Source organism: Protomyctophum parallelum (genome assembly GCF_964188405.1).
Source record: "Protomyctophum parallelum genome assembly, chromosome: 17".
NCBI classification, from domain to species: domain Eukaryota; kingdom Metazoa; phylum Chordata; class Actinopteri; order Myctophiformes; family Myctophidae; genus Protomyctophum; species Protomyctophum parallelum.
This window is the reverse complement of record NC_139719.1, coordinates 39,206,095-39,223,841: the sequence shown is the minus strand read 5'-3', so window position 1 is coordinate 39,223,841 and position 17,747 is coordinate 39,206,095. Positions and strand designations below refer to the sequence as shown.

Genomic DNA, 17,747 nt, shown 5'->3' with positions numbered 1-17,747 from the left:
CATAACGAACATTTTATTTGCCCCCAAAAACGTTAAGGAATAATTATGTTTAGCCTTCTTCTGCACACGAAACAATGTTCCATAAAAAAAAGGTCTGTAGTTACAAAATCTTCTCTCCTGTTGGAAAGCAAAAGGGACGGTCGGACGCCTCCCAATAAATATCCCCCAAAACGCCAAAGGAAAAACAGTAGGAATACAAGATGTACAGTAGTGTTGATGTGACCCCCGGCCCACACACAGTCAGTCTCACCCACACAGTCAGTCTCACCCACACACAGTCAGTCTCACCCACACACAGTCAGTCTCACCCACACAGTCAGTCTCACGCACACAGTCAGTCTCACCCACACACAGTCAGTCTCACACACACAGTCAGTCTCACCCACACACACACAAACAGTTCCATCACTTGCACTTGTAGGTGAGCTGTTTGCGATGATAGTGGATCCAGGTGGGGGCGGCGACCAGCCCGCTGACGAATCCGATCACGGAGCCCATGCTACAGGAGACAGGCCACACCTACAGGAAGTAAAGACGGATGATCCGTCAAGGGCCAATTACAAAGCAGCCACCATGAGACCCAGGTGTGTGTGGGGGGTTTGCAGCATGTCTTAACCCATTTAGGCCCGAGATCAGATTCTAAAAATGTCTTGTTCTACATCCTGACAGTTTTCTGAAAAAGGTATGTTTCCATGTCAGTCGTTCTTTGATTTTTCAAAAATAGCAGACCTACAAGCTCGTAGCTCCTATGAGCTTATAGATATGCTATTTTTCAATAGCTAAAGCATAACATAATGCCAACACCAAAAGGGGTTCCCGCAAGATTATATGGCTGGTTTCCAGCCACATAACCATTACCCTGAACTGAAAGTACCCAAGCTTTTCTTGGCATGGAGCGGTAGATCAAACTAGCGCTTGGAAATGGAGGCCGTCTCCCTATTGGTTCAACCAACACAATATGCCCGAGGCAGCTCCATCGCCACGGACAAAAACAGCTAAATTATATTTAACGCCATGGAGAGACAACTGCTGCAGGCCATCAAATGTCCACTGCATGGCCCAACACAATTTAAACCGGTCCTGGCCGTGAAGGAAAGGGCTTGCAGCGAGGTCTGGTCAGCAGACTAAAAGTAAAGGCCACAGCGGTACATTTCGACAAGTCCACTACAGCTACCTCCAGGAATCTGCCACGCTCAGCGACTGGGCTATACTGGGCAGAACAGCACCTACGTTATGGTGTGTGTGACAACTAACTGAGCAGTTGACTTGAAGAAGGCGTTGTGTGCTTGATAAACAATATTTATCTGTGGAACCGAATAAAGTCAAACTAAATGTGATATCTCAACTCCTACAATTCCAACTGTTTGTCAGGGTGGGGTGGGGGGGTCTGTCCCCAGTTCACATAATGATTCTTTTGGGGGCTCAAAAGGTTGAGAACCACTGGACTACACACAGTTGAGTAGCAGTGAGTGGACCCTGATGGAGTAGGTGAAGGCATTGCTTAAAGGACCACTTCACCACTTTTCAACTTATCTTCATATATTTTCTCTACTCAGTGTCTCATGGGAGGGCTGTTGGTTCAGAAACCCGTCCACCAGTGACATCACCACTGGGGAATCCAAGCCAATAGAAACCGCAGGCTTTCTATTCCTGAAAAGTTGCAATGTGATAATGGAAGCCATCGTTAATCACGATAATATATATCTATTTTTTTAATCTGGTTTAAAAAAGAATCTGAATCTAAACAATGATGAGTGGTGAAGTGGTCCTTTAAGCCTTTGAAGTGGCCACTGAGGCATTATCAACCGACCCGATTCCAAACAGCATCAGTCCTTCTCTCTGAAGTTTGAGATTCGGTCACAACTCCAGCCATCCACCGGCGATGTGGCAGCACTCAATGAAATGAAAACAAACATCTCAAAACAAACCTAGAGCTAAATGATGCAGTGATATAACAGATGAAGATGCCTTCATGCCGAATAGTTTACTGCTAGCTCAACCCACGTTTCTATCAGCCAATTAATTTGGAACGTGACCAAAAGCAGGAGGCACGTGAGAAAGTAAAGGGGAACGTCGGTGGCTGATGGTGATTGCGGAAGAGTTTTAGTCGAGGAAGAAAAAGGGAACAGCCGTGCCTACGGGGACACGGCAAGAGAGATGGGGGGGACCTTTTGCGTAATGTTTATTGCCAAGGACGCAGAGGCGTCGGGTGGTATGGCAATTGGAGATGCAGCGATAAATGCTGAGTGAGACCCCCATTAACCATGACAGTAACACGGTTTTTCTGGTGAAAGATGCGAAGATCCAAGTACTCCCACCTTGCCCAGCTGCCACTGCACTATTTGAGCATCTCAGGCAATCCGGTTAGAGCAGAAAAAGTTTTTCTTTTTTTCTCCATGGCTGGGATTATAGTAAATAAAAATGAAAAGATAAACCTGCTGTAAAGCATTGGAAGGCCTTGTGTTTTTGGGCCAACAACCATTGGTTTGTGAATGTTGTTTGACTGATTGATGATTATGTCACTAACTATGCGTGCATTTTGTGTATTTTATGTATGCTCGTGTGCGTGCGTCCGTCCGTCTGTTCGTCCGACTACGTACAGCTAATCTCCGGCACCGTTAACCTGGTCGATGCCAAACTTTACACAATTTTGTTACAAAGCCTTCTTCCCAACTAGGCAAGAAAGGCATCGCCTGTTGTTTCAACCAAACAATAGTTGTGGTTTGAATGCCCTCTAGTGGTCAGAACATACAACAACATACCTCATCTGTACCAGTAGACCTGTCCAGACCTACATATAAACAGAGCTGCTACCTTTAAACACATTTTAAATATGGGGCTTTTTTGGGGGGTAAACAATTTAAATAGTTTTGAGGAAAATGCTGCTAATTGTCCCAACAGTGACTGGGAAAGATTGCTGCTGGACGGGAACCTCTTTTGGTGTTTTAAGCATTATGTTATACTTTAGCTATTGAAAAATAGCTGATCTGCAAGCTCATATCGTGGCACCGAGTGACGCGCTACGAGCTTGTAGATCTGCTATTTTTGAAAAATCGTGAAAATGTGGTGCAAATCTTTGAATATATATTCTTTCCGAGCGACGTTTTTAACTCAAATCTTTGCTTCTGGCGGGAACAAAATATTTTCAGATGGGGGTCGGCGACCAAATAAATATATTTTTGGGGGTCCTTGACATGAAAATGTTTGAGAACCACTGACATAGAAACATGGGTTTTTCAGAAAACTGTCAGGATTTAGAAGACATTCATAGAATCTGGTCTCAGGTCTAAATGGATAAAAACAAAGCTTCAAACCCTGTATAACATGTACAGTATATATATATAACGATGCATTGTGACATAGCTCTGTTTAACACAATGCTGTACCTCCTCCAACTGTACATACTTTGTTTTTTATTATGTAAACATTTGTTTTCTCATGCCAATACATTTCCTTTGAATTGAATTGTATGCCTGTAGGAATTGTTTGCTATAGGCTTATAGGTATATGATCATAATAATTGAGCATTAAAGAAGAATACTTGAATAATAAAAAAACGATAAAGCAAGAATTTATCATAGACCCGACAGGCAGCCCTAGTATGTACTAACCTGCCATGGTCTGTCCCAATCCAGGGGTATTGGGAAGGCTCCAAGCCAAGCTCCAATCACAGTGGTGGTCACGGTAATCTGGAGGGAGGTGTCCCATACTGACATAGCCCTGAACAGGGTGAGAGAGAGAGAGACTTATCAGCCATTGAGTATTTAGTATGTATCAACGAAGATATTCACAATGTAGTTGTCTGTGATAATAAATATTACGGCATGTGGGACACAGACAGACAGTTAAAATGGGTGCTAGGACAATGGGAATTGCATACTAGATCTCCATATACAGTATGGGCACCAAAGGGACACAGGCAGATAGTTAAAACATGACAATAGGTATTATTAAGTTCCCAAGTTGCATCGTTCCCAAGTACTGTAGGCCAGTGACCGACTGGCACGTACAAGTCTAGTGATATTGAATGTACAGTTGAGTTGAGCATATACAGTACCTATACATTCATAGAGAGCTTTCTGTATGATCAATGGTTCTTCCCATTGTCACATACTAATACATGTCCATATTTTACATGGAGGAGCGAGGTGGGGCCTTAGAAGCTACAAAAGAGAATTGTCCTGATGAAGACCTAAGTGATCAAAATAATATACAGCTGAATGACTTATACTGGATCTCTTGTCCACTAGTCCCTTCCTAACATTTTAGTCTAGTCTAGTCTTAGTTCAAGTCAATCATAGCTTAGTTTTTATTTAGTTTCCATTTAGTTTTCGTCAGTGGGGACGTACATATTTCGTCATAGTTTTAGACGACGAAATCAAAATCAACACTGGTCATATACCCATGTCTACTGAACACTCGTATCCAGGCCTGGACGTTGGGGCCGAGGACACACAGGCACCGCAGTGTGGTCAGAGAGGTCAGCAGCACGGCCAGGGAGAACGTCTCCAGGGCTGATCTAAAAAACAAACATACACGCAATGTTAGAGGATCTCGTTCTAACCCAGATTCGGCACAAACATGGGGTTAAACTAGCTCTACTGCTATGCCACCAACATGTGGAACAACAGCAATCAAAAAATGTGACTCCGAGTCCTTACCCTACTTCAAAACCAACATAAAGAAACACCTGTAATTTTAAGTGGTTCTAGTTTGCTATATAAGTTTATTGTTATACCAGTGTTGGTGATTTCCTGTATGTTATTGTATTATTGTACTGTTGTACTGTATGTCTTTAAATGTCTTGATGGATTGACTTTTAAAAACATAGGAAATGGGAAACAAGCCCTTAGGCCTTTTTGTGTACAATTGTAGCACAATTGTCGTACCACTGTACTGCCGGTACTATTTTCACACTGTTAATAAGGTATTCAATCAATCAAAAGCCTCCCCCCTCTTTCCTATCCTACCTGCATAAACATACAAAAACACAAACACAAAATACTGTGCGTTTTTGTCTCCCCTTTTAACGCACCATCAATGATAATGTGCTTTTCTCAGTTTCTCTGTCACACTCATTTTAATTATTTTATTTGGATCTGCACAAGAGGCGCAATACAATAGACCCAAACACTGATCAGAATTAGGTTACATTATATGGTCCAACCAAATAACTGCTGGACATGCTTAACACAGAGGAAAAAAAGATAGCACATTGATGACATAAATATTACTTGACACTTACTAGACAGGATGGGGTTTTTTTAAGCCACATAGGGATAAATTACAAACAACGCCTTCTCCAGATAGACAGACTGCCCATAATATCTGAGACAGAACAGTATTTAGCCAACTTTTTAGCATTTGTCTTTTGCAATCCACCCAATTGCACACACACACACACACACACACACACACACACACACACACACACACACACACACACACACACACACACACACACACACACACACACACACACACACACACACACACACACACACACACACACACACACACACACACACACACACACACACACACAGTGACACCAGCTTACTCACTCAATAAGCGGCGCTCCGTAGAGAACCACCACAGTATGGTAGAACAGGCAGGAGAGGAAAAGGTAGAGACAGGAGCGAACCAACCTAGACAGCTACACAGAAGAAGCGTGAAGAGTGTGATGAAACATTCGTATATCAGGTTACCGGTATATCATTGTTAAACTGACAGTTAAAACGGGTGCTATGACAACATATATCATATATTATCATATATCATATCATTAGGTTCCCAAGTTGCATCGTTCCTAAATAGGCCAGTTGCCGACTGTGACGGGCACATACAGGTTTAGTTTATTTAATTCCAAAGTCTAAAGGACTCGCTACTAGCTATAAATATAAACCAGAGGCACTCAGGCAAGCACACATCAAGTACAACATATTGGTCCCACTCTGCTGCCACCATGGTGAGTTTTGTTTTACTTATATTAAATATAGTATTATTTTTTATTGTAGTTTAGTTATCTGATGAAAGATATAGATGTTTTATGTTATGATTTATTTATACATACGTACATCTTGATTAATCAAAGCCAATTTATTAACCCATTCTGACCGGGCACCCATTTTGGTGTTGGCATCATGTTGTGCTTTAGCTATTGAAAAATAGCAGATCTACAAGCTCATATCGCGCCACTGAGTGGCGCGATACGAGCTTGTAGGTCTGCTATTTTTGAAAAATCGAAGACACTTTTAGAATCTGATCTCAGGTCAGAATGGGTTAATAATGAAACTGTCAGGATGTAATAGACATTTTTAGAATCTGATCTCAGGTCAGAATGGGTTAAAAACTCTATTTGTCTTTTTCCTTGTGAAGAAATACTTGGTTCTAGCTTTACCGTTATGTGCCCTGCTGCCTTCAGTGATACCGCATGTCTGCCATTTAACATGGCAAAAACCAACAGAAGGTACAGAACAGTCACTGATGCCACTACAATTGTATTCTGTAACAAAGTAAAAAGGTTAGAGAGAGAGTTCATTTTCCTATATTATGTATCCATAGGATTAGCTAAGACTCATTGTTACTTTGAGGTGGATGGAACATGGCATGCAGGAGGCTCCGTGTGGTTCAACCATCAGTGCCTGGGCTGTCACTGCGGGAAGGAATATATGACCTGCTGTTACCCGTAAGTACCACCAGTTAAAGGCAATTGAGATTCACTTGTGAAGTGAGAAGCCATTAAATTATATATATATATAGATTATATTAGATTTTCTAATGTTAAAAGGTAAAATTAAATAAGTGTTATATTCTGAAGTGTATTTTCTGTTTACACACTATTGATGATTTTATTTTTTATTTTTTTAACAAACAACATTTTGTTTTAACCCAAAACACATTACCCTACCTTCAACTCTGTGATTGCAGGGCAACACTGTCTGGATTTGATGATCATTGTGAGGCACGATTGGATTGGATTGATTGCCAATACAAACTGTACATGAAGGACGACCCCAATACACTATGCACAGGTGTAACAAAGTCTACAAACCATGTAGGAAAGTAGAACGACTCCACTACTACACCATGTACCGGTGGAACAGGGGTGATGGGGTGTAGGAAAGTAATACTGTTCTGTTTCGGCTTTATTTCCAGTAAAATGACCAACAAGCATAGTTGCCTAATCTCTTGGAAAGGAAACATTTTCAGCGTTGTGATATGGTGTGATAATTTATCTTATACAACAGGACATCTATCTAGCAGTGGTGGTGATACTGTTGAGTGCTATTTAAATGAGGGTGCACTGTTTAAGAGTGTTTCAGTGTGTAAATAGAATAGTTTTGCGTGGGTGCGTGCGTGTGTGTATTACTGTGCACGCAACAGTAACATCTAATATTTATACCTTTTCTGGTACCGGTGGAAGTTCAGCCTCATCCTGTATGTCCACTTACCTAGTTGGCAGCAGCTAATAATCACTGCAGGTACTCGGCCTGTCATGTCACAGTCACATTGACCTGTGTTGTTTGGTTGTAATTGTTCCCACTTCCCAGTGTGCGCACTCACTGCACTAGCAGCGCTGAGAGTTGCGATTGCATCATTGTATAGCAGCCTATGCTGCCTTCCAGTTATACCTTAAACTAAAACATTGTTTAATCAAGCTGCTTTTGTGTATTTTTCTACTTGGCTGTGTTAGCCCTAGAACGGCTCTTGTTGTTACATACAGTATGTACAGTATTTCACATACAGAGCCATAGAACACAGCCATAGATTTGTGGTAGACCGTTACCATATGCGGCATGAATGTGATAAATGCTCCGTTTGTACTCACCCATTAAATTATTCCAAAGACGTGGAGTGAAAAATGGTCCTCTAGTTTTATATCCATGTGAAAGTTCTGGCACAAAACGCGTATTTAGTGAATTATCTCCACTTTTTCAAGAGATGCACACGGACGCCTTTCTCTCCGGCGAGGGGACGATTTTAGATATTTCCTGTTGTTTACCAAAGACGTCATCACAAATTGACCAAGGAAACACAAAAGTTTGGGTCACACAATTGGCAGGTGCTTTGCGATAGGTGCTGGGTAATTAATCACACCACCTGCCAATTGTGTGACCGCAAACTTTTGTGTTTCTCCGGTCAATTTGTGATGACAACAGGAAGTATCTAAAATCGTCCCCTCGCCGGAGAGAAAGGCGTCCGTGTGCATATCTTGAAAAAGTGGAGATAATTCACTAAATACGCGTTTTGTGCCAGAACTTTCACATGGATATAAAACTAGAGGACCATTTTTCACTCCACGTCTTTGGAATAATTTAATGGGTGAGTACAAACGGAGCATTTATCACATTCATGCCGCATATGGTAACGGTCTACCACAAATCTATGGCTGTGTTCTATGGCTCTGTATGTGAAATACTGTACATACTGTATGTAACAACAAGAGCCGTTCTAGGGCTATGGCTGTGTATGCTGTTCATGCTTTGAAGTCCGATAATACACACTGAATTATAAATATACACGGTAACACTTTATATTAAGGTCGCCTTTACAATGCACTATAATGTGCCTGATGCCTTTAAGGCATTATAACACTCGTTATAAATGTTTTGCAATCATGCATAACGACCTACAACCACGTCTATAACACATTCCTTCATATTAATGTCATCAAAGACCCCTGGGGGTCCCTGTCCTGACCCTAGTACGTTGATGACAGTCAAGTCTAGGGACCCCTGGGTCCCCTAGTTCACCCCCACATGTGAGAGTCACGTACACTACCCACCTTGTAGCCCACTGTGTGTTTCTTGGTGGGCGGGCTGATGCCCAGCAGCCAGAAGACGGACACGTTGACCATGCCGACGGCTCCGGCCACGCAGTACAGCCACAGCATGTGCGTGCCGTACACGGAGAAGCCCCGCAGCAGCACCTTGGGCGCCACGGTGGCCACGAACACCGTGGAGCCGAGGATGGCGTGAGTGGAGGCCATGGCTCTGATCTCCTGGTCCCACATGATGATGGACTGGAGGAGCTAGTGGACACACCGAGGGCTTACTAACTAGACTCTAACAACAATATGACAGCCTTAGGTTTGGTTGTTTCTTCTAAAAAAGGACTGGACTGAAGTGGAGAGGAGAGGAGAGACACCATGCATTCGATTCGACCTTTCTCTTCCGTCAACATTCAGACAGCGCCACCGGCCGGAAGACAGGCAGGCAGGCAACAAAAACACGTGTTATACGGAAATTAGTCTCTAGACAGAAATGTGTTACCTTTTTTGAGACCCTCAGTCCCTACAGAATGAGAATGACTGAATGAGTACTTTATTAACAGTTTTCAAAATAATGGGCTACAATAATTCCTGCCATTAAAGAGCAATTATGGGAGTTTATCTAATGCCGATAGTTAATTAAACACAGTGGGTTCCCTTGATTTTTATTTTCATATTGATTTAATAATAGTATTTATTTCAAGCTAAAAGCCTTTTTGATGAATTGAACAATGTGGACCCTGTTGTAAACAAGTGTAATGCTTAATTGGGTCGTCCACTCACAGTTAACAGTCTTTGTATTGAGTTTGTGCTTGAATTGTACTGTAATTCTACAAACTGTTAATAAATATTTCAATCAATCAAAAAAAAAAAAGCCTCTAGTCTAAACTCTAGTCTAGAGACACATACTTTGATAGGTTACTAATTTCCGTGCAACAACAAAGGATTGTGGTGCCGTCCAATCAGATTTAAGAGTCTCTGGAGTCTGGACTAACTGGCCAATCACGTGCGTGAGTATTCGGAAAGGAAGCGGAAAGACAGATGCTCCCGGAAGTTTACGATACTACGCTAACGCTAATCACGCTAATAATGTTCTTCCAGTGTTTTCACTAAACAAACCAAACAACACAAAGCCTTGAGAAAGACAAAATATGGTTTGCGAAAAGTGTAAGAGAGTTGCTTTTATTTTACGTTAATCTGCGTAGTTTTCTGACTAACGTTAGTCGAGGCTGTGGCTATTGCTAACTACAATACACAACAAACATACTAACTACGTACATAAGTAAAGAATACATTTAGTGATAACCTTAAAATAGATGAATGTGAGTTTTCAGTCACACGTTTCGTATTGATTTTTTATATCGTTCATGTAAACGTAGCCCAGAGAAATGGGGCTAATGTAAAGGAATTAAAGCTGTTCAGTTCGTAGTTTTTGTAAACATTCTGCCATTTCTTTGTTTCAGGCGAGAAGAAGCTTGGTACAGTCATCACCCCCGACACCTGGAAGGATGGAGCCAGAAACACGACAGGTTTGTTAATTCACTTTGTTTGAGATGAAGGTGGAATGCTCAATGCTGTTGTGTCATTTCTAATCCACGTCATGTCTGTTCATGTGGTCCCATCGAGGATTGTGTCCATGATCACACACAGGCCTGGTTTTAAACTCTCAAAACCTTTTCATTATTTATTATTTGATTACATTATTGTTGACATTGTGATGTGGTACAGTACTAACTATTGTTACGTTACCTTATGTCATGCTGTGTTTTCTGCATGCATCTCTAAATAGAGAGCGGTGGGCGGAAGCTGAATGAGAACAAGATGCTGACATCCAAGAAAGCCAGGTGAGCAGAACAGACAGCCTGACAGATTGCTCTCTCAATTGTATATATGACATGTACGGAGCATAGACCTAATACATACATGTCATGTATTACAATATAGTAGATATTGGATGGAGCCGGCACACCACAGGTATAAGAAAGCTGTTCTTTATTGAGAATTCTGACTGATGTATTACAGTATATATATATACACAGCCATAGATCACATCCCATCCATGGTATCAGGTATGGTCGCCCCTAAGGGCCGATTCATACTCCTATTTTACCGCTGTAGTGCCGAAATGATTTCGGCTCGTCAGAACTTTTCAGTGGGCGAGTTGGTAAAGGGGCGAGTTGTTTTTTATTCCCACCCATGCCCTCCCATGTAGGGGGCGATTCATACTCCTATTTTACAGCTGAAAAAAACTATTCGGTTCTGTGTAGAGACTACAATGTGACGTCATTTGAGGTTTGTCCTAAAGTCGGCGCTTCCATGCCATTGAAAGTATGTGACGAAACGAAATCATTTTGACTTTTATAGAGTAACTAAATTCGGGTCTGGGACCTTTCTCCAAACAACATTTTTTGGCACTAAATAGGAGTATGAATCGAGGAGTCATCGCAACGGTATTTTATGAGTTGTGACAGATCTGTTGAATTACTGATCTAAGAGGTGTACCTTTGGATTGCCAGAGCCTCATATTATTATTAACCCATTACTACAAGCTGTACGAGCTTGTAGATCTGCTATTTTTCAATAGCTAAAGTATAACATAATGCTTAAAACACCAAAATGGGTTCCCGCTCAGAATGGGTTAACAACCAAATGTTTAATTTTAGATTTAGAATGCGAATACAAATATGGGTCGGGTTTATGATCACAGAGGCTTTTTATTTTTTATTCACTCCTTGGAAATTCATGTTCCACACAGAGATTCCAGACTAATATATCTAAGCAGTGATATAATTCTGGCCAAGACAGGCTAGCTACACCGTGCTCTGTCACAGAGCGTGCTGAAATGCATGCCGAAAGCTTCTGTGCACACCTGACAAATATGCTAATTGAAATATAATGTAGTAGCACACACGCATTGCCTTTCACGCCATTTATATCCTGTCACTGCACAACAATAAAACATCCGTCTCAGAGCATGAAAAGCTTTCTGCCATGGCTTTTGTTTATAAGCCGTACGTCTGTAGCCTGGTTAATACTGAATCAGCCGTTGGCATAAAGAAAATTGCCACACGACAGTGTGATTTGAGTCTGGCTTATTAGCCAGGCTAGTACGTCTGTCCGCGTGACTTTTACATTGTTGACTGGTGACTTACCATTACCACCGTGTATTGCAAACCACAGTTTTCCTATGAAAGAGTGTGCATGCCATGTTTCATGAATACTACATTGTTTGTTGGTAGGCTTTTCTCATAATAATGAAATTAAGAACAATTTAAAGGTATATTCAGTGATTTCACTTAATTCAAATATCACTTTTTTGTTTTGTTTTGTTGTGATAATCCTCTCTACTATAGAGTGTGCTGACCATATAAAGAGTTCCTCCCTGTCCCCAGTTAACCCCTGGGGGTCAAAAAACCTTAGGTTTCGTTTTTGGCTCTCTATCAATTGTCTTTTATTTGAGGGTTAGGGTTAGAGACTGTAAAACATATTTGAGATGAGATCAACTCATTTTATTTATTTTCATGACCAATGCCAGAGCAACATAAACAATAAATGTAATATAATAATTACATGCATACACTGCAATATTGTAATCCTCAAATCCGCGCTGTAATTGGGAATGTTTCCGAGTGACCCTGCATTTTGTCCCTCTCAGGTTTGACCCTTACAGCAAGACTGGTTTTGCCATCTGCAGGATCTGTAAGAGCTCTGTGCACCAGTCTGGCTCACACTACTGCCAGGGATGTGCTTATAAGAAAGGTAAACACCTTATTATGTTTTGATTGATTATAACCACTACTTGAACCATGGCGTCCCTTTTCTGGGGCGAACATTCAAATTGCTGCTCTACAGTAGAACGCGTGTCGATGTTTGAAAATGCATGGTAATCTCCTAAGTCAACCTTTCCCCCCAGAGTGGCTTTACATTTTACTGTAGGAATGTGTGTTATTGAGGAATTATGGATCAATCAGAATGTTGAGGCAAACAGAGCTGTATTATAAGTTTATTATTTCATGATCTCAGGGGAGAAGGACCACTTAAAATAGCTCATCTCTGCAAGGTTGTGAGCTTGTAGATCAGTAATGTTTTTATTTGTTTGTGCCTATAATGGCAAATTGGGACGAGGTTATAAGTGGGTTGAAACAAAGTAATTCTCTGGTTAAAGCAGGGATAGGAGCACTGCCATACACAAAGATAACAGGGGAGCTTGTGTTATAGAGCCAAGCTGTACTCGAAACAATAAATACCGTCCAATACCAAGTGGTGTCTTGATTCTAATAATCTGTATTCAGATTGTCAGAAAATATCATAAGGGTGAACAACAACCAGAATGGACCAGGAAGTGGGAGGACACAAATGAGAATGCAGCAGGAGACCTGCCCCCTTTGCCAAGCATTATGTTTAATGGTTACTTTACTAGTCTCTGGGAAGGGAGGCATTGTATAGTATAGTTGTATATAATAGCGCTTGTTGCGTCTAGACTCAGAGTCAGAGGTTACTGTAGGAGTGCAGGGTGAAAAAGAAAGAATATAAAACTTTGCTTGTCATTTTGTATGCATTGTAGACTGATTTATATTCTCTCTACTCATGAACTTTGCTGTTGTTCTCGCTACCGCCCCCTATCGCTCCAGGGATCTGCGCCATGTGTGGAAGGAAGGTTCTGGACACCAAGAATTACAAACAGACATCTGTCTGACGGCGTTTGAGAAGAACAGAAATGTTGGACAGAAGTATCATCGCAAGGAAAGGGGTGAACGGAGGAGTGGGAGGTGTGTGTACTACTCCTCCCCTTTGTGACATTATAAAAGTGACATAACCAGCTGGAACTCCATGCATTCTTTCCAGGTGTGTGTGTGTGTTGTGCACACATACACAAGCATTTTGTTTTCTGTGTGCGTGTTTGTGATTTAACCGGGAGATTATTTTCCCTATGCTGGACATGAACTGGACAGCCGGAAGGGTCTAAAAGGAAGCACAGGGCTTCAAGAAGTTTCCCCGTAGACTGGACAGACAACGTGTAGCCCGGTACTTAATACTTAACGGTTTAGTCTCGCCATTAGCCATGTTATCGGAGATCTCCGCCTACTGATACATCTGAGGAAATCTAAATTCAATGTAGGAGCTAGAACAGTGACAAGACTAAGCAGGGGGGAAAAGTTTGCTATTGCTTTTGAAGTTTGAGTCACAGTCGTTCAGGACCATCTCTTTGCTTCTCTTTGCTCTTTGAAAATGTCCTATTTTCACCAAATGTTTGCCTATTATATGAAATGCCCAGAATAGGGGATGCTGTGTTCAAGTGGTTAATCTCCTTTTAGTCTTCATTTTGTGTTTTGTTTTGAATACCAATCATGATACCTTCCATCTTTGCATTGGATCTGCGATAGTTATTTTTTTGTTTAGGTGTCCCCTGATGTATTGTTAGGTGGAGATCTCTGGTCGTCTGGCTGTGTGAAACTACTTCAGGACAGGCAGTTATTTTCCAGGCACCATCTTCTCGTGAGATGGAGATAAATCTGGGAATGAGGTTTGCTTTTTCTCTTATTGCATATTGCTTGCAATCTCACGATACAGAGGCCATGATACGATATATATCGATTATGCGTTTATTCCAAATAATGAATACAATAAAACACTTTCAGGCCCACAGAGATCTTTAAATTAAAATAGAATGTCTAAACATCCTAACAAGGGGTCTGGGAAGCGAGTGCAACTTGCAAGGGGGGCTTTGATAACGTTGAACAGAGGTACGTTTGTCAACACTGCGTCACCCAGATAATTCATGCCGTTTATTGCCGTATCGATACAGCAGCCTCTCGATCGATTCACCTATCGTCCGGAGTTTCGATCGATATATTGCCATATCGATTCATTGAATGCTCCACTATTATAGACTAAGGCCCCTTTTACACGAGAAAGGTGTTCATAGAAAAAAAGCTAAATAAAGTATCGTTTGCTGGGGTCGCTTTAGACGAGAGCGCCATTTTCGCGGGGTGAAAACGCAACAAAGTGAAAACACCTTCCAGAGTGGAAATCTTTGAAAACGCTGTTTCCTCCCATCTAAATGTAAACGGGCAAAACGGTGAATCCGCAAAATGTACATGTTATTACATTGATACAGAGCCGTAGGTGATATTTGGAGTTCCTAGAATGGGAAAGCACTCCCTCGACCCACTCAGCCCTACAAATACAAATGTAGTGATGGTGAATGTAAAACCATGATGTAAACAAAAAGCCTTGTGATAATGAAGTAGAACAGATGCAGATTGGTTGTTCCTGTAGATGGGTGTATTTCATGGCAGTCCGTCACCGCCACCTAGCGACATGGCATGGACATTACAACGTTATTTTCATCACAGCGTCCTTGTGTAAAAGCTGAATAAAAAATGATAACAAGTCATGCAACGGGACTTTGCAATTTGCTCTGGAGCCCGTTCTTGTGTAAAAGATGAGCGAGCCTCTGTTGTCTAGCCTTTTGTTTTTAGCTTTATTTCAGATATGATAGTGTAGACACACAGCATATGCCTGTGTCGCATGCACAACACTTGATCTACAACCTTACAACGCTTGTGGTGCGACGTGTTGTGACTTGTGAGCTTGTAGTTCGTCTGTTTCTCAATGAGATGCTATCGCATGGCGAAATATAAGTGGTTAAGCAGCTAAATGTTTGAGGCGTGCTGTTGGGGGGGAATGGGTCTATGTGGTTGAATGGTTTCTGGGACTGGGTCAATTCCTGCCAATGAAACATGTCGTATGTCTCTTCCCTCTCTCCACCCTCTGCTTCCTGTCTCTCTACAATGTCTGACCTAATGAAAATTAAGCAGAAACTGTCTACTAAGATAGCTAAAAGTGTATTTCTGCTGTTATCCATGTTGCTGTGTTTTGAATGGGCTACACACAAGTTAAGTCAATAGAATTCTAAACCAAATGGAACCGCAACAGCCACATTCATGATCATTCAGTGAGGCCACCAGGGCTGCAACTATCGATTATTGCCGTAGCTACTATTCTTTTGGATTACCTTTCCGATTATTCAAGAAGCGTGAGCTTGTTGGATTTGCTATTTTCTGTATTTTTGAAAATCTTTTTAATTAAATTGTTATTTTTTAAAGATTTAGTTTGGTGCTTTTATGCCTTTTATTGATAGGACCGTAGGCTGATAGGAAATGGAGAGAGAGAGAGATGGGGGGGATGTCAGGATCGGGATTAGAACCTGCGACGCGCTGTCAGGCTGCATGGAATCCTTACCTCTACCATAGCCGTCCAAAATCGGGCAAAATCTATAATTTTTTCCAATTGATTTAATCGATCAGTCAGATTAAGTGTTGCAACTCTTGTGGCCACACCCTTATCTCTGACAATACTTAGGCCAGCACTGTTCTCTGCATGTAGATCTCTCATTGTCTACCTGCCTAGGCCATATCGGTGGCACAGTTTCACTTAATGCCTGTTCTTAACACAGCTGCTCAGCTTTTTGCAAACCCCCTTTCTGTATGTAATATATTGTGTTGTCATTTCGAGTGTATTAAAACATTCAGTATGGTCTGACATTCCATTGTTTTGATGTTTGCGTCTGCCTTGAGGCATTGTGTATAATTCTTAGTCTATTGCTTATAGCAGTGTTTCTCAAAAATCTGTGTTGGGGAAGGATGTTTTGGTCGTACTCGTAATGTCAGAAACACAGCCGTAGGCCTATAGACTATAGTATCCATATTTGTTCCGTTTTGGCCTCCGTGATTGGTACGCCGGTCACGATGGCAATACACAGGATAAATAGATCCCATTACATAATCTTGTTATTGTTATTATGTTTATCCATGATTATGATTCAGCAGGCTGTAGCGTCGGTTGTGACCCGCCCTCCCTCGGGGTCAGATGTTGTAGATCGGAGACTGTCTGTGGCACTTAGCAGCAAGCTCCTTCTGACATTTAAAAGCCCTGCTCTCCCTCGGGCCCTCGCTTCTTTTCTTATAGTTTAACCCATTCTGACCTGAGATCAGATTCTAAAAATGTCTATTACATCCTGACAGTTTCATTATTAACCCATTCTGACCTGAGATCAGATTCTAAAAGTGTCTTCGATTTTTCAAAAATAGCAGACCTACAAGCTCGTATCGCGCCACTCGGTGGCGCGATATGAGCTTGTAGATCTGCTATTTTTCAATAGCTAAAGCACAACATGATGCCAACACCAAAATGGGTGCCCGGTCAGAATGGGATAAGTGTGTGTACGGTGATATATTTCGTGCATGCACGGCATGAATCAACGTCCCTACTTTTTGAGCAGTGAACATTTTCTAAAATGGCAGATGACGTGAGCTTGTAGATCGGCTATTTTCAGTAGTTGTCATAATATGACAAAACATAACGCTTAAGTGAGTTGACATCAGCCTTCAGCCAAGTGTGTTTGGCAGGTAATTAGGACTGCAAATCAATCATTTTTCATAGCGATTACTCGTTCAATAATCTAATTGAGAAGGACATTTTTTGAATACACATTTTATACATCAACGAACCAATATGAACTAATTCAATCAAATAAATCAATTAGCCTGATTAACCACTTATCATGTGAAAATTAGCTACAAGCTCAAAACACTTTTCAATGCAACGTTGTATTATGAGCTTGTAGAGCTGCCTTTTTTGTGCTCAATTATTTCTATCATTGATTCATATAAATCAATGATTATTCTGTCTCTGGCTCAAGCCACTAGCTACTGTGGCTGCTTGATGAATATTATGCCAATAATGTGGTTCCAAGAATCCTTGGTGGTAGATTGTTCAATTTACATTACGATATTATCCAGTATTACCTTTTGTTGTGCCCTGTTGCTGGGCAACGAGACAGAAGATAACACCGCCATCACTTATGCTTATGTTGCTTGGTTTCACTCCAAATTAGCATTAAGCAAACTGGCCTTGATTGACCTTTTGCCTCGGTTTACAGGTTTTACTCAAGTAACATTCACACACGCAC

At 41.4% G+C, this 17,747-nt stretch overlaps 2 protein-coding genes across 3 annotated transcripts; one reads left to right on the top strand and one right to left on the bottom strand.

Annotated features, from left to right (window-relative positions):
* On the bottom strand, nt 1-9,153 carry pigf (phosphatidylinositol glycan anchor biosynthesis, class F). Its single transcript, XM_083787818.1, has 5 exons — nt 8,789-9,153; nt 5,565-5,656; nt 4,403-4,519; nt 3,612-3,720; nt 1-519 (listed from the first exon to the last, which is right to left on the bottom strand). The coding sequence occupies exons 1-5, from the start codon at nt 9,014-9,016 to the stop codon at nt 406-408; spliced, it is 660 nt and encodes a 219-aa protein (XP_083643944.1). The 5' UTR covers nt 9,017-9,153; the 3' UTR covers nt 1-405.
* A 650-nt stretch (nt 9,154-9,803) lies between these two features.
* cript (cysteine-rich PDZ-binding protein) lies at nt 9,804-16,323 on the top strand. Of its 2 annotated transcripts, XR_014570532.1 has the most exons (6): nt 9,804-9,940; nt 10,237-10,302; nt 10,563-10,617; nt 12,429-12,532; nt 13,405-15,649; nt 15,685-16,323. XR_014570532.1 is itself a non-coding variant. In XM_083786674.1 (5 exons), the coding sequence occupies exons 1-5, from the start codon at nt 9,925-9,927 to the stop codon at nt 13,467-13,469; spliced, it is 306 nt and encodes a 101-aa protein (XP_083642800.1). In that variant the 5' UTR covers nt 9,804-9,924; the 3' UTR covers nt 13,470-16,323. The 2 variants fall into 2 exon arrangements, 1 of the variants encoding a protein (XP_083642800.1); XM_083786674.1 differs by having other exon boundaries at nt 13,405-16,323.
* Nucleotides 16,324-17,747: the final 1,424 nt, after the last annotated feature.

Coding starts and splice junctions, on each gene's coding strand:
- pigf (XM_083787818.1), bottom strand. CDS start 9,016: ATGTGGGACCAGGAGATCAGAGCCATGGCCTCCACTCACGCCATCCTC. Junction 4,520..5,564: donor TACGGAGCGCCGCTTATTGA/GTGAGTAAGCTG, acceptor TTTGTTTTTTAG/ATCAGCCCTGGAGACGTTCT. Junction 520..3,611: donor ATTGGGACAGACCATGGCAG/GTTAGTACATAC, acceptor TACTTCCTGTAG/GTGTGGCCTGTCTCCTGTAG.
- cript (XM_083786674.1), top strand. Junction 10,618..12,428: donor CTGACATCCAAGAAAGCCAG/GTGAGCAGAACA, acceptor TGTCCCTCTCAG/GTTTGACCCTTACAGCAAGA. Junction 12,533..13,404: donor GGGATGTGCTTATAAGAAAG/GTAAACACCTTA, acceptor CTATCGCTCCAG/GGATCTGCGCCATGTGTGGA.